The following is a 16,693-nucleotide window of genomic DNA, read 5'->3' on the forward strand; positions in this document are numbered from 1 at the left end:
TATGAGCTATATTGCATCTGATATTATTATTACTACCACTGATAATATTTCCCCAACACTCATAATCTGAGAACAATTTCTGAGCCCCGTCTCCAAATGTTTGGCTGTGCCTGACTCGGCAGCTGACTTGAATTCCTTGTTCACTGTCTGGTGATTCATTGCACTAAATACCATTTTCCTGATAATTAAAAACTGCTCACTGGCAAGTGGGAGCAGGAACAGGCTGATGCAGGATTTATGCAGAAACACAAAATGAGCCAAAAGACAAATGACCTGTTCCGCCTAGCTGAAGGCATTTTTTCTTTCTCATCATCTTCGGGGGCTTGAGAAAGCCGAGCGGTAATGCAGGAGGGAGTTGTGGAGAGCTGTGTTATTCCGGGATGAGGTAGATGCAGGGGCGCCCTTCTTGCCAAATCACTTTCCTGATTTTGAGCCCCGGATCCCTGCCCCCAGCCGGAGGAGTTAGGCCGGGACCTTCCTCATCAGGAGAAAAGCACTGATTCTAAGCCGTTTGGTAGACTTTCGATTCCAGTTTCCCTTCCTCCATGTGACAAAGGTATCTTCAATTTCAGGGAAAACAAGTCATGATTCCTACTGTTGCACAGATGCAGAACTTCAGAAGCACATTGCATCAGCCCTCCTAGGCTCTTCCGTATGGCCCCCTCTTGCTGCTTTGTGAAGGGCTTCACTGACAGTCAGAACCCTGGCCTCAGAACAGCCGTGACATTGCACACGTGCCCCCTCCACCCCCATTCCTTAATTCTACAAGTCAACAAGGTAGCAAACCTGTCCGTGTAAGTAAACCACACTCATCATTGAAGTGTGAACTTTCTCCCACCTCGGTGCACTTGGTCGCCTATTCTTGACTTGAAAGAACACCAGCAGCATCAGGAGATGAGCCGACCGTTCCCCTCTGGGAGTAGGTCCTTCCCAGAACTGAGGGGGGCTACTATCCGTAAAGCTCATTAACTCAGAATGCTTTCTCATTCATCCTTATATGTGTCTGTACTTGCAAACCATTCATTACTGCACATTCTAGATTGTTTAATTAGTCTTTGTGGAAGAGTTCCTGTAGGACAGCTTAGCATACATCGTTTAAAAGCCCTTGATCTAAAATAACAAGGTGGTTATTTTTAAAGTAACTAATATAACTCTTAGTGGCTTACATTCCCCCACTGGCCACCCCACTTTGCTTCCTCATCCTACCTCCCCAAACACTTCCTAGAACCATTTACTGATAATCATCATGAGTACGTCAGCTTGTGAGCCCTCCCCGAAAACATCAGGCGCTGTGCTGGGTATGTCACTTGCAATATGTTCTGTAATATCATAGTCGCCGTGGGAGGGAGGTGCTAGCTTCCCCACTGGCAGAGGAGAAGCCTGTTCTAAGAGATGGATGCGGCTTTGCTGTGTTATGCCAGGCTAGTAAGAGGCTTTGGGGTTCTGTCCTCGCCTATTGGCCCCAGCATCTGGGTCTCAGCCTCCTCCCCTCTCTGCATGGTACAGAATTCGGGGAACGTTACAGGTTGCTGACACTAACCTGCTGTCTGCTTGGCATTTTGAGGGGCTCTATTGTTGCCTCACCTCTTGCCCTCACCCCTTCAGCTCACGCTGGCCAACTTCCACCTGCCACATCCGTGTTTCTTCGCCTCAAAGCTCTCTCTGGCCACGGAGGCTCCCTGCTCACCTGTGCAGCTGCCCCACCAGAGGCTGATGGGAACTTGGGTGGTAAGACTGGAGCTCCCTCCACCCAGGGCAGGCCAGCTCTGAAGCATGTGGTCACACACACCAACTCCCAGAGCTTTCCCCGGGGGACTTAAGCCTGCTTCGGCTACTCACAGTGGGAAGTGGCTTGAGATCACACTTTTTCTAGGCAGACTTTTTTGCCCAGTCTCACTTCCCCACTCACCTGCGGGTACTGCTCGGGGCCATCTTTCAGATAAGCCACTTGGCTCTCATCACCTTGTCCCAAGGGTCGCTTTTGGTGGAGCCCAAAGTATGGCTGCCTGGAGCTGCTGACGTGGTTTCGTTAGACACTTCAGTCTGGTTTCAACCGTTCTTGCTCTTCACTTGTTCTTCATACCAAGTAAAAAAGAGATGACCTCCATCCCTACTATCCTTTTAATCCACTGTTAGCAAAGTGAAACACCTCTGTCTCTCTCTCTCTCTCTCTGTCTCTTCCTCTCTCTTCCCTCCCTGCCACATTCCACAGGGATTAGAACATTCTTCATAAAGTGAGGATCTCTCTGTTTGCTTGGTCCAAATCTCAGTCAGCTGATTCCAAAGTCAGTGTTGTCATCCCCAAGTTTCCAAGGAGCATTCCAGCATGCTGTTGACCATCCTCAAGCAAGCAGGCTAGCATGTTAAGAGTGGGTTTTCTTGACTGAGAATGAACTATCTTTCAGAAAGAGTAGTTCTTCGGGGCATGGGACCTGGCTCTCTCTCTGACTTAAAAAAAATCCCCTTCACTTCTTTCTGTATCTTCCTTCTCCCGCTGGATTGTATTCTAGTACTTTTAATCCTTGCCTGAATTATGACCAAAGCAACATGAATTTGGCGGGGGGGGGGGGGGGGGAGCTGTAGGGTCGGTCCTCAGAGTTTGGGGGGATGAAAACTGTCAGAACTAGACCCTGGTTATAGACAGGGCTGGGAGTCAGCAAGATGAGGCGCAGTGGGGGTGAGCGGGGGTGGTGTTCGGGGAACCTGAAGACTGCCTCAGACTTGGGTCCCAGTCATGGGTGCTTGGCACATGGGCCTCTCCAGACCTGCCTGTCCTGCTGACCTGACTCTTTCACCGACCAGACAGGAGCAGCAGGCAGGGCGAATGCCTCCTCTTCACAAGGATGCCATGCTACACCGTGTGTTTCCTTTGCAAAGTCCTCTCCTGCCCACCACACCACCACCGAGGAAACAGTGTCTATACTTTGCCTAATGACACATCAGACACTTTGAAAATTACATCGTCAGTGAATCCATTTGCTTCTTGGGCTCCATTTCCTTTTTTGTGTCCTCTCTCCTCCACCTTTTTGAATATATTTTTTCTGCAGTGACAATTCTCTTGTTTTGTCCCCATGCACACCTATTTATCTTGCCACTGTAAATATCAGTGACAAAGTCTATATTCCTTTTTGTATTTCTCATTCACCATTTCATTCGTTTTTCATACTTCAGTGTGTCTGAAGGCATGGGTGTTCATTACCATTTTTCTTTCATTCCACCTCATTTTTTTTCTCTAGACTTTGCTCTTTTCTCCATGAGTATTTTCTAAGCTTTTCCCTTCATGTTTTCTCTTCTGGTAATTCTGTCTTGACACTTCTAACTTGAGATTTTTCTAATAGCAATTTCTCCTTCTTCTTCTTCTTCTTCTTCTTCTTCTTCTTCTTCTTCTTCTTCTTCTTCTTCTTCTTCTTTTTAATCCATCCTCATCCCTCTTGCAGCCTTGGCCACAGCCGTCAGTTATAACCTTAACAGTGGCCTCCACTCAGAAAAGTTGTCAAGTTGATAAATATTGATATCTACCCTACCATTTTACCACCGCTTTTCTGCTAATGCATTTGGTTGGCATCAATCAGTTTCTTTGCCTTCTGTGAGCGCTCAGTGTGGGAACTGGTCCCGATCTGTCACTTATAAGTAATCTGCTCCACATTTCATCAAGAGCTCAAAGGGAGAAGAAAATATGGAGGAGAAGTAGAGGACAGAGAGCCAAGCTAGTGTGGCCCAGAGGGAAGGGAGCTAGGAAGACCCAACAAGGCACAGAGAGGCAGTCTGGTGTGCAGGGGGGACCCGCCCGGCCATACCCTTACTGCTGGGGACAGCAGCCAGGACTTACCGCACCATGTCCTCATTGGGATGTTAACCCTGCTTATCTCCTCTAATAAGGCTCCCCAGGGATGAAGATCTACATTGACCCCTTCACTTATGAGGACCCCAACGAAGCTGTCCGGGAGTTTGCCAAGGAGATTGATGTATCTTTTGTGAAAATCGAAGAGGTCATCGGAGCAGGTATGGCTCTCCCCTCCCCTCGTTTCTGTTCTCTTGGTGTCCAAACTTCTTCCCACCATTCTAGGTGCTCTCTTTCAGCATAAAAAGCCATCCCATTGGGAAAAGAGCTTTTAACATCTTTCTCCCCAGAAGATGAGTCTGAATCATCTACAATGTATGTCTAGGATCTTTTGGGGACCTTGATCATGGTGACCAAGCTTGACTGGTGTTGCAGAGAAGTCAGCGGTAGTTTTGCAAGATTCAGGCATAGCTCTGGAAATGGACTACCAAATGTGGGTAGAAAGAGAGATACACGGTACATAACTGAGAAGACTTTGAAAGAAACAGATTTTTAGAAAACTTAGTGTCTCACTCACTGATAATATCTCCATGGCTCTGGATCAAGATTTCTTCCCAAACTTTCAGTTCTCCTTTTCCTACATACACGTATTTAGAGACAGATCACAATCAATTGAAGAAGGACCACTGTTTCCAGAAGAAAACCAACCCATAATGTATTTCCTATAAAAGAACTATGATATGGACAGTGACCCAAGACAGATTTCACTTCTGAGAAACATGTGTGCTTTCATCCATCTTACTGCATTGGAATAGAAACCCAGCCCAGCAGAGAGCTAACTACCTGACATGCTCTCAGGAGATCCTACCTAAAGACTGACCTAGAATTTTCATCTTTCCTTAATGGATCAGTAGTTGAGTCAATTTGGCAATGGACCCAGCCTTATTAATGTTAATGAGTAAGATATCCCAAAATATCATCACTTCATAAGTAGTCTCTTTATGTCTCCTCTGCTACCTGTTTTGAATCTTCTTAAAATTGTGTTTGGTTTGTGTCCTCTTTCCTACTTTTATTGTCTTCTATGACATTCTTTGTCTTTCTCCTCCTTCAATTCTTATCAACCATTGTTCAAGCTTTCCTCATTCATATGATGTCGTCTTCGTTTTAGTTCCTGCGTTCAGAAGTGCTTTATTCATATCAATATTTGGAGATCCATGGAGTTGCCTCTTCCTGTAACGTTTTAACACGATAAAATATGCTTAGTCAAAGTCTTATAGACAGCCACGTCGTATATTATCTTTAGGGGGAAAGCCACTATCCTTCCATTCACTGCGTCTCTTAATGCACTAAGGGGTCAAAAAGCCATCTGTGAAATTGGAAGTCACATTTGAAAGCTTGCCCCATTAGGGCCACCATTTTCATGCTCTGGTTTCTCTCTTAAAGAGTTCCGCACTCATAACATCTCTGTGGTGGCTGCTAGAACTGTCCCTGTCAGGACACACCTCTCCCCTCTCCCCACCCCCAGAGGAGTTCCAGCCGGGTGGCCATAATCTGATCCACATGAATCTATACATATTTCCCATTGACTTTCATTAAATATGTTACTGAACCACGACTTTCACTTCTGTGCAGATAATTTTCTCTTCCTCCTTAGATGCTGACATATTTAAGGATCATGCCTTGGAAGGCTGGATACCAGATAAATTGGATTACTCGTAGGGGCTCAGATTTCTCCAGTGAACTTGAAAGAGTGTTGGGGAGGCATGCTTCCAGTCCTGCACCCTGTTTCCCCACATTATTAATTGTTGTTATGTCATGTGGTAATGGAGCTAGTGATTTTAATGTTGTTATTTATGTCATGTGCTTAGAGCGATGTGTTCTGGACTGCATTTCACCCCAGAGAGTGCACATCAGCCCCCTCCCGCCTTTGTCAGGAGAAGAGTAAAGAGCCTTCTCACTTTATGACCCTGCCGGGGAGTGACAATTTGGGGTGAGCTCACCAACTGCTAGATGCCTATAAAGGGACATTCGATGGCCCTGCTCCATCCTTCACTTTCCATTTTTGTGTAGCTTTGTTGCTGCCGCTGTGTTTGTGCATCTTGCTCAGAGAAGGTCAGTCCTGTCCATGGCTCACCCAGTAGTAGGGAGCGATCGATACATTTAGCAGTTTATAAGATGGCCAGTAGCACAGGGTAAAGATTGTGCCTGGTCGCTGCTGACCACCCTCTACCAGACACTCATCTCCTTATGATTCAGAAATTCTGGGGCTAATCCCTGTGGATATTAATTCACTATGTGTAACGCGATGCAGTTTTTAACAGAAGACACTCCTAGCTGGAATCAATCCCCACTCTCCAGTTCTTTCTCTCTCCTCTCTCTCTCCACTCCTGCTTCTCCCACACCCCACCTCACTGAGACTGGCTTCACTTTGTGCTAAAAGAGAGCTGGTGTGAAGGTCAAGTTAAAAAGAAAAGAATTTTGTAAGTTAATATTTATACAGTGTTATTGGCAATACTGCTCTTAGCCTCCTGGCCAATTGGGAGCAGGGGGCAAACACTGGGTTGCAGATGGTAATGACAAAGGAAAAGAAGACTCAGAGCCATTTGTCCTTCCCCTGCTTGTGTAACCTTCCTCCCCACACCCCCCCCCCCCACAAGCCCTTATTGAATACTTCCTACATGCTGGATGTGGGGTTCTGGAGATGACAAAACAGCAATCCTCTCCCCTCCCCAGAGGTCTGGCAATCTTACTGGGAAATAGACCGGTAGTGTGTTCACTGTTTCACCCCATCCATGACACGGGCGTGTACACAATGTTGGGCCAACACAGAGCTATGTTGGGTTCCTTGTTCTGGAAATGGGTGTGGACATCAGGAAGGCTTCCACAGAGAAGATAACCTTTGGCCTGAGCTTTAAAGGATGAAAACTAGGAAAAAGAACAAGCTTTTGTGAAACTCATTAGGGAATGAGACAATGACAGAAGAGGAAAATTACATGATTTAAGGAGAGAAATGAATATGACCTTCTAACAGCAGGATGCTGGAGCCAGCTGGCACTGCCTCACAAGGGCCCATGGTGTACAGTTCTTTCTCGTCTGGTGTTTGGTGATACGTGTTGGTAGGGCGACCCCAGCCCCAGTTAGGAGTATTTACACAATGGGAATTGGCAAATATTACAGATGGAAGGTATTTGTTTCTTTGTTTCTTTGCTTTCTGTAGAGCTGGTAGTAGAACACTTTCTAGTACATCCTAAACTTCCAGGCTGTGCAAGATTATTTCAAGAGGATGCAGAGGAACCTGCCTATGCCTGCTGAGTGTGGAACACAAGGAGTGGGTTGTGATCATTGCAAAAGGGATTGAGTTTAGAGTTCAAGAAGATCCGCATTCATGAAACATTGATTTTGTCCCTGAGACTGTGGTGGATGCTGGGAAATGCATGATGCCTAACAACCCCAGCCCTATAGGAGTTATCATTTAACAAACACACAGTGCCATTCCACAAGAGGGTGGTGGGCCATTGACAGCTAAGACAAGGGACCCAGGGGACAGATAGTCCTGGAGATGGGGGAAGAGGCTTGAGGGCAGGAGAGAATCCAGGGAAAAAAGACCTTAGGGGCCCCTGAGGATGTGGAGGCTGACACTCCATTGGCACATCCTGAGAACAGGGAGAGAAGGCTGACAAGGAGGTGTTTCCTGAGGGTAAATAGCAAGTGTGGAGTCTGGGGAATTAGGCTGAGACCTGGAGTTCCAGGAGCTTGGGTATGGATTTTATCCTATAGAGGGAGGATGGTGTGAGTCTTAGGTACGTGCCTGAGCAGGCTAGGTGATAAGAATGAGGCTCTGGGGACATGAATCTGATAGATGCTATATCCGGATTCGACTAGAAGGAGTTGATGAGAAAGGGTGAGTGAATCTTTGGAAGCATGGAGACCAGTTATGGGGTTTTGCTTGGAAGTGTGGGGAAGGTTTGAAATGGCCACCGCTGGAATGGAGGTGGTAGGCTGTGCTCAAGTAACTAAACAAAACACACACACACACACACACACACACACACACAAAAGTAACTAAACAGATCTAAACCCGAATGTATCCAAACATGGTGAATGGAGCTGATGGGGAAATGCTACATGGAGGTTGTGGCCTCCAGTTAAACACTTGGGTGGGGGGGTAGCGGTCATGCATGTGAGTAAAGGCCAGTAGAGTCAAGTCTAGGTGCTGAAGCTGAAAAATTGCAACAACTGCCCAGGTCTTCTCAAGTTGTTGGAGATGTTGGACAAAGTAACCATGACCTGGATATGATAGCATCCAAGAAGACTGAGCGATGATGAACTCATTAACTATCATGCAATTAGCTGCCTGTCTTTCATCATCACCCTCAAAGTTCCATGACGGCCACACAACCTCAGGGTTTTGTTAGTCTCGCACCTGGCCTGGTATTGCACTCAGATGTTCCATCAAATGTTTGTTGCATATGGTTGAATGAAAGTGGGTCCTTGGGAGGAGAGTAGAGCAGGGAGGAAAATTTGGGGAACTGGAAGAGCTTAGGAGAATGGAGAAAACCCAGAGGGAGGTGAAGGGTCCTGAGTCACTTGGCACTCCAGAAGTGGCCCAGTGGGATGATGTCCAGCCTTTCACCCTTGCTGCAGATAATAGATGTCACTGGTCTCTTCAGAGAGGGCCACAGGCCTCTAGTGTCTTTAGAAAATATCATATCTTTGTAACCATGAATTTTACTCATAGGAGCCATCTCACAGGCCAACTCCAATGCACTGGTTAATTCTGATCAGTTTGATCCATAGATTCACCCAGAGCATAAAGCAGGGTGCCATCCATAATTGGGCTCCATGGCATGAATGGCAGTCTGGGTTGTGCAGTGTGTAACCTATGTAGCATCCCTGATCATGACTGTCAAGTACCTGAAAATGTAGGTAGAGGTGACACTAGAGGGTGGCGTCTGGAGGAAGATATGGCAATTGTATTTTATTAATAAATCTCCTCCTCTGACTCTAGCAGCTGCCAATTCAGCATTTCCACAGATCACTTTTTTGTGAGAGAGGGGCAGGTTTATGGGGAGAGGGCTGCATGAAGAGAGCTGTGGAGGGGAATCTGTGATGTGCACAGATTGGGAATGGGACCAGAAGGCCCACTTGTTCCGTCTTCGAAGAAGATGGGTTTCTTGGGGGGTGCTTTGGTAGAAAGGCCACCTGCCAGCCTGACTCTCCTGGACTTATTCAAAGTGAGGGTAGGCAGCATGAGGATGGCCTCAATATTGGATAAGAGTCACAACAGAAGGGTTTCCAGAAAAGGAAATCAGATAGATGTCTTAAGTAATTATAATTAAGGTAACTGGCATATATTGAACACTCACTATGGACATACTTTACAAGCATTGTCTCACTTTGCTCCCTTAATGTGAGGTAGGGTGTGTGTGTGTTTGTGTGTGTGTGTGTTTAACCTGGTGAGGAAATCAACATTCAGAGGATAGCTTGCCAAAGATTGTGCTGCCAGCTGAGTGAAAAATAAAGCAAGAATTGAAACCCATACACAAGTGATCTAGGTCTGAGGAACATAACCCCCACCTACCTACCATTATTGGATACCTACCAATATTCAGTTACTATTCTGGAAAAGAGCTGTTGAGTATACAGGGACATTACTTCTGATGGTAAACTCAGGGAGTTTGGAATATGCACACCTCCTTGCTGGCAATGATGATACTATCCTGGAATTCATCATGCCCATGGGGTAGGCACCTCACATTCCCTGGGGAAAGCAAGTTCTTCCATCCTCCAGTCCTCCTCCTCTAGTATGACCAGTTACCGACCTTAAGAAGGATAACGATGAGGATCAAGATATTTAGCATGTTCAGCTATATGTGCTTGCTTACATTATGCAACTAATGTCATCTATTGGTGGGCAGTTGCCAAATGACCACAAACAGCTATAAGAAAAGAGAAAATCAGTTTGCTCTCACCATATTAGGTATCGTGGACATCATGGCTGTCGAGCAGGTTCCATCTCATCTGCTAACGCCAGTAGCCTGGTAATGGGGACCTGGGAAGCTCTGCTGAAAAGGAGGAATAGGAATATTGTGATCGATAAGGAATGTCTGTCCTGGGTGCAGGGTTAGGAGGTAGCTGACTGCCTGCCATGGTTTTACTATCCCTGGTTTAGCCATAACCTACTTACCTTGCACGGGCTAGTGTGATAAAACAGGCTGGAAATCTCACTTTTAAAACCTAGTTTAAATTTATTCTTTAAAAGTTCCTTTTCTGGTGGAAGCTTGAATTAGTAACTAGAAGCTCTGCTTTCCTTTTTTTCCCCCAAGGCAGTTTGTGACTTCAAAATGCTGCTAAAAAAAAAAAGAGTGCAATTGTGTGTAGATTTGCACTGCACATAGCCAACAGTCACTGCTTGAAATACCTGCTGGCAGGTTGGATGTTTCATTTTCAAAAATTGAAAATTCTTTCCTTCTGATTTTATATATAATAGTTGAGGCATTTAATGCTGCTGAACCACTTTTTCTCTCTTCCTCATTTTGTCAAGGAAAGTAGGAAAGAGGATCTGGCAAGGAGCTGAAAACTTGTAGGGAATTATATCAGTAGCTGTCTGGAGGACAGTTGTGGGAACTGGCTAAATTACCCTCAGCTGACAGCCTGGAGCGCCAAGGTTCTCAAACTTGAGCCAGGCATCAGAACCATCTTGGAGGCATATTAAAACTCCTGTCACCGGGCTGAGCTTCTGAACCAGAAGGTCTAGGTAGAGCTACAGAATCTGCATTTTCTAACAAGTTCCCAGGTGATTCTGATGCTGTTGGGCAGAAACCACACCTTGAGAACCAGTGCTGAGAGCCCCTGGCCCCCAGACTGGCCTGAAGCTGGAGCGAGGTCTTACCCAAAGGGAGGTTTGGCGGTAGAAGAGGTTCTAAGGTCAGCTGCAAAGATGCCTGCCAATCAAAGTCCAGCTAGAAGAAAAAATTAGGCTGGCTACAATTACTGTCAGATCTGTGTAGAAAGAACCAACCATAACCACTACCCAGTCATTTCCTATAAGCATCTATTTTAAATATGATGTTAATGCTTGATTTGTTGAGAATATTTTTAGGTATTATGAATTTTTATCAAAAACTGAAAAATGTATGGCCGTGGTTTGGAACTCATGTAGAAGCAAGCTCTTTAGAGCTCAGATCATGGCAAATCAAAGCATCACAGACAGCAGGTTCTGGCCCTAATTACAGGAAAGGTGTCAAGAAGCAAAAATAGTTTCTTGAGAATGATATATGAACCTGAAGTCAAAGATCAAGGAGACAGAGTCTCTCAGATGGTAAGCCACACCAACCCTTGGTTTTCCGTTACTAATAATGGCAGTAGGCCTTGACTTCCACTCCCTATGAGGGTGTGGTGGTGCTAGAGGGCCAGAGCCCTCACACTTTAGTGCCCTAGGCTTATCTGGGGATGCCTTCCACACCCAGATACCTGGCAGCAGGCCTTCCCCACTACACCTCTGTCTTGGGCCCCTTCAGTTTTCAGATACCTGCTCTTCCACCTTTTTCTCTTCCAGAGCCCATACCCATGCATTACTACCCTCACGCCCCTACCCCTGACTTGTCTTAAATTGCTGCCCACATGTGTCTCCACAGCTTGTAGTTGCACTACAAAAAGCACAAAGCACTTTCTCAGAGACTTGACACCCTGTGAGGAAGCCCCCATGGTTGGTCCTTTCTTTTTATTGTGTAAAGCTGAGGAAACTGAGCCTGGAGACATGCCCCGCAAGTCGATGGCCAGGCTGGCGTAGATAGGAGCTGCTTCCTCCACTCCCTGCCAGAGTTCCTCTCCTAGCACTGGGGCCACTTAATGAGAGGGTGGAGCACAGCCTCTGAGTGAGAACTGTGGACTAAGTGGCTTCCTTTGCAAGTGGGTACTTTGAAAACCTCTGGGCTTGGAGAATATGAAGCCATTTCTTTGCCAGACAGGAAAGGAGCTATTTTTACAGAATCAGTATGAAGCCACTGCTTCCCATGACTGCAGAGCAAATTCCTGGGAGCAGTCACGCCACTCCCACCATAGTGACTGACTACAAAGCCCATTACAAGCTACCCAAGAACAGCACATCTTTTTAAAGTCTATATTTTTTTAGAGTGGTTTTAGGTTCGCAGTAAAATCAAGTGGAAGGTACACAGATTTCCCATATACTCCTCGCTCTACACATGCACAGTGTCACCCACTATCAGCATCCCCCACCAGAGTGGTACCTTGGTAGATAAACCTACACTGACACATCATTATCACCCGAGGTCCATGCTTTACATGAGGGTTCACTCTTGGGGTTGTATACTGTACGGACCTGGACAAATGTATGATGACACCTATCACTATGACAGTTTCAGACAGAGTGGTTTCACCACCCTGAAATCTCAGGAGAGCACATTTTTATTTCATAATTTTCAAGACCTATGTGATGCAACCTGCGCAGAGGATACAATTTAAAGCTCAAGTAGTAGAAGCACTACACTCGGATACCAGTCAGCCACAAAGATTAGACAATGAACTAACATTTGTCAGTTAAGAAAGTAGTTTGAGCCACACTGTTCTGTGTAGATAGAGCTTGCCAAAGCCACACCTTCACTGGTTTCTTCCTTTTCTTGTTCTTTCTTTTCATTCACGTCTATGAAGCCCACACTCTGTGGCAGGCCCTGTGCTGTGAGAGGCAGCCTGTACACAGGCGCTGCTTTCCAAGGGATTCAAAGTGGCAGTGATAAAGTCCAGGTATTCTGGGGCCTTTGGCACTTCCCCCGATCCATTTGAAATATGCTTGGGTGCTTTAGGCCCATGGCACTCAACCTGGCTGCACATCAAAACACTCTGGGCAGCCAGTCCCATCTTCACGGGTCACCACCCTGGGCCCCATGTCCAAAAGGGCCCACATTTAGTTTAATGCACTGCTCTCCCAGTCTTGAAATCCTTCATAATTTTTGAATGAGAATTCCTTCAGTTTCATTTGGCACCTCGGTCTGACCCATAAATTGTGTAGCTGATCCTTTGGGCAGCTGTTAACTATGTCCAGGCTCAGGGTGCACCCAGACAAGTGAATCAGAGTTCTTAGAGGTGGGACCCAGGCCACTACTCTATACTTTATATGAAGTGCACCTGCTCCCCTATAGTGGGTGGCCAACTTTGGGAACCACTGGTGGTGGTCCCGTGTGTGTGTGTGTGTGTGTGTGAGAGAGAGGACATCAGATTCCCCTGGAGCCTTTCCAAACTCCACACACTAATGTAGAAATTGATGAATATTCTGATGCCTAAATATTCTGACCCCACCTGACTCCCAGGCAGGAAGTTTCAGTGAATGTGAGATCTGTCTAGGAGATAGTCCTACTCCATTTTCAGTTCCCTGCATATGAGTTGCCGTGACGGTGACTGCACTGTTGGGGCACGGTGGTCCCTGGATTGTGACTTCATATCACATGGCTATGTTCCCTGCGGCACCGCTGAGTGAGCATACCTACCAAGAGGCAGTATGGCAGGAAAAGGGGTGGGCTTGGACAGCATCCCTGGCTCTGACTCGCAGCTGGGGGCTTGGGGCATGTTTTCTTTGTGCCCCAGTTTCCTTACGAGTAAAATGAGCATAATAACACCCAACTCACAAGGGTGCTGCAAGGATAAACTGAGATAAGGCATGCAAAGAGCCTAGCACATTGCCTGGCACATAGTAGGTAGGTGGTCAATAGATATTGATGTCATATCTCCTCCAAGAAGAAATGTTACCATATCTTTGCTTTCAACTTCCATCTTTTTACTAAAAGAAAATGTAACTCAGTATTATAGCAATAAGGAAGAAATACTAACCAATATTCTTCAATCGGTATACTTATCAAATATGCAATTTGTATTCATGCAGCTCATGGTTACTGAATGCTTCCTATGTCAGGGTGTCAGAAGGATGGATTTAATATCTATACACACATATTATAGATCATACATACATACACACATATATGTATATTTATAGACACATGTATGTGTGTATACAAATATATACACACATATATACACATACTATATGCACACATATATACGTACACATACATACATACATATATATGACAGGTTCCTGTTGTGGAGCACTTTTAAGAAAATTTTACTCAGTTGAATAACAAAAGTAATGCTTATTGCAACAAGTCAAACAACATAAAAGGAGCTAAATTAAGTTTACTAACTTTACTTCCCCACTCCTATTCCCACCTTGTAGGGCAACCATTTTTAAAAATAATTTTAAGTTAAAAATAATTTTATGTAGATTTTTTTTCCATTGTTTTTCTTTTGCATCCACACACACTCTGTTTGGCTACAAACTGCACTCACATTCTGTAGCTTTCTTTCCTTTTCTTCCCCATTTAACAATACAAGTCAGGACGTATGACTCATCTACTAGTTCTCGGTAGCTCATGGCATTCCACAGGATGAATGTGTCATTTTCCAGCCATTTCCCTGGTTATGGGCATACAGTGTTTTGCTGTAGAAGAAAATGCTGCAGTAAACAATCTTTTATAAGAAATTTAAATACTTCCTTTTTTTTTTTTTTTTGGATAAAGCAGGGATAGAGTCTCCAACAGGTTATAACCCAAGAGCAGACAAAGCAGAAGCCAAACAGGTAGTAATAAATATGCTCCCCCACCTTTTATGGGCATGCCTACCCCATACCAGGCACCACGGTGGGTCCTACAAGCTAGGAACATGAATGAGACTTAGTCTGACCTCAAGCAGTTCACCAAAGCAGCATTTGATTAATGTCGAAACCAGTGTCACACATGATCTATGCCTTAAGCTCCGCGTTGAAATCATCCTAATGGTGCTTGAGCCAACCTCTACTCCAGCCCTAGCTTCCAACAAGTCCCCCAGACTCTGGAGCAGTTTGGTATAAAAAGCCCTTTTTCTGCAGCTTCCTTCCAATGACTTCTGCAGGAGAAAACAAACAAAGGGAACTCCCAACCAAATCACAGAGATGTTAACTTGCTTTTCTCCTTTGGCCAGCAACAGATTCTGCTCACAGTTGGGCCCATTGTTTTCTTCCAGAAACTAAAGATAAAAGAGGAAGTCTCTCCCCGACCCCCCTCCACCAGCAGAAAGCCAGGAGTCTCCCCATCAGGCTTTTGACACACATGTCACTGACGTACTTGCAAGTAGATGCTAAAACTGCTTCACATGGAAGAGCTGGAAGTTACAAAGCCAAGCTAAAGAGTAGAATAATTTTTGAAAGCATGTTTAACAGGATTCAACAGATTTTTTTTTTTTAAAGCAGCTATGAAATAGTGTCACCAGAATTGTTTTTACTCCGGGTGATTTTACTGCACAAATGCTTAAGTGCTGCGGCACCCATGGAGGTGTACCACTCGTGTTTGCGCGGAGAAACCACTTGGCTCTTCAGCTGCCAGGAATACAGGTAGCTGCCAGCCCCAGCTGGGGCACCTTCGGGACCAGCCTCAGCCTTCCCGCCAGAGGCCAGCTCCTCCCGGCAGCCCAGGCCAGTGACCGAGCTCGGTGGGAGGCTAGGGCCTGGGCCTTCCCCGCATGGGTGCTCTTTATTCTGGAACGCTCCAGGGGTGGATGAAACTGACAGGCCTGCTTCAGCCCGGTCTGCATGGCCATCTGGAGCTCTCCTTATTCATTCCTTCCTGCTCCCTCCTTTCTTCTTTTCATAAGGTCAGGTCTGCACTGTGATCTGGGACTCTGGCCAACCCTGCTTCCTCCCCTTCGATCCTGCACAGTGTCTGCTAACTTCCCTTCCTGACTTCTCAGTGTCCGCTCTCCGGGGGACCCAGTAGACACAGAAGTTTTCAGGGCAGTGTAGGAACATAAATGTTGTACATCTCATTCAGAGCACTAAAGAACCCGTACATATCCCCTAGCCCCTTGGATGTTCTTGCGTCAGGCTCTGCTAAAAATGAATTATGATCTGCCAAAGTGAAACTGACCGTTTCATTTCGATTATTCAGCTGGGACACAAATGGAAAACCAAACGTGAGGGAAAACAAACTCATATATACTCTGAAATTTCCCTTTAGTTACCCGAGCTATTTTGAAGAACCGAGGCAAGGAACATGTTTTAGTGTAACCTCTGTGTTTGCAGTGAACTGATTGGGATCGGGACACCACAATGAGAGAACACTGTTGCTATCTCTGTCACTTTCACGGCAATTCCACTCTGAGCACTGTTGTGCCCACCACTATGGTGCCCTTGCGGTTCCACAGACCGGGAAGGAAATGGGTACTGATTGCATTCTTGTTGCAGGGGAGTTTGGAGAGGTGTACAAGGGGCGTCTGAAACTTCCGGGCAAGAGGGAAATCTACGTGGCCATCAAGACGCTGAAGGCTGGATACTCGGAGAAGCAGCGTCGGGACTTTCTGAGTGAGGCCAGCATCATGGGTCAGTTTGACCATCCCAACATCATCCGCCTGGAAGGCGTGGTCACCAAGAGTCGACCTGTCATGATCATCACGGAGTTCATGGAGAACGGTGCTTTGGATTCTTTCCTCAGGGTAAGAGCAGCTCCAGGGTGTGGATGACGTTAGCAGTGTACAGTGCTGGGGACACGTGTCAGCATGAGGACACCGCTGCTTAGAAATCACCCGATGAAGTGTGAGTGGGCGTTGGAAATGGTAGCGAGGTTGACGGATCTGTTCCTAAAAGGATAGAACAAAGAGAAGCCTGTGGACCCCTCAGTAGGAGGATAGCGTGGAGTAGGGCCTCGATAAATGCTTGTTGGATGAATGCGAATGAATAGAGGCGGGTGAAGAATGGCCATCGGCATCTGCATGAATCACGGAGATTGAGGAGACTTTCAGCTGCTGCACTGCCCTCTGTGATTCACGCAGACGCCGGTGGCCAACTGCCTTTTCCCCGCCACAGCTGCCCAC

The 16,693-nt window shown here is 46.1% G+C and overlaps 1 protein-coding gene across 3 annotated transcripts in view; it reads left to right on the plus strand.

The window, feature by feature from the left end:
- EPHB1 (EPH receptor B1) overlaps positions 1 to 16,693 on the plus strand; it is a 474,027-nt gene that overhangs the window by 401,485 nt on the left and 55,849 nt on the right. For all 3 annotated transcript variants that reach the window (XM_035704776.2, XM_035704777.2, XM_025448798.3), the window contains 2 exons: positions 3,880 to 4,002; positions 16,068 to 16,315. In XM_035704776.2, coding sequence (XP_035560669.1) covers positions 3,880 to 4,002; positions 16,068 to 16,315 — 371 coding nt within the window. The remainder of the gene's footprint in view (positions 1 to 3,879; positions 4,003 to 16,067; positions 16,316 to 16,693) is intronic.

The sequence above is a fragment of the Canis lupus genome, chromosome 23 (assembly GCF_003254725.2).
Source record: "Canis lupus dingo isolate Sandy chromosome 23, ASM325472v2, whole genome shotgun sequence".
Taxonomy (NCBI): Eukaryota; Metazoa; Chordata; class Mammalia; order Carnivora; family Canidae; genus Canis; species Canis lupus.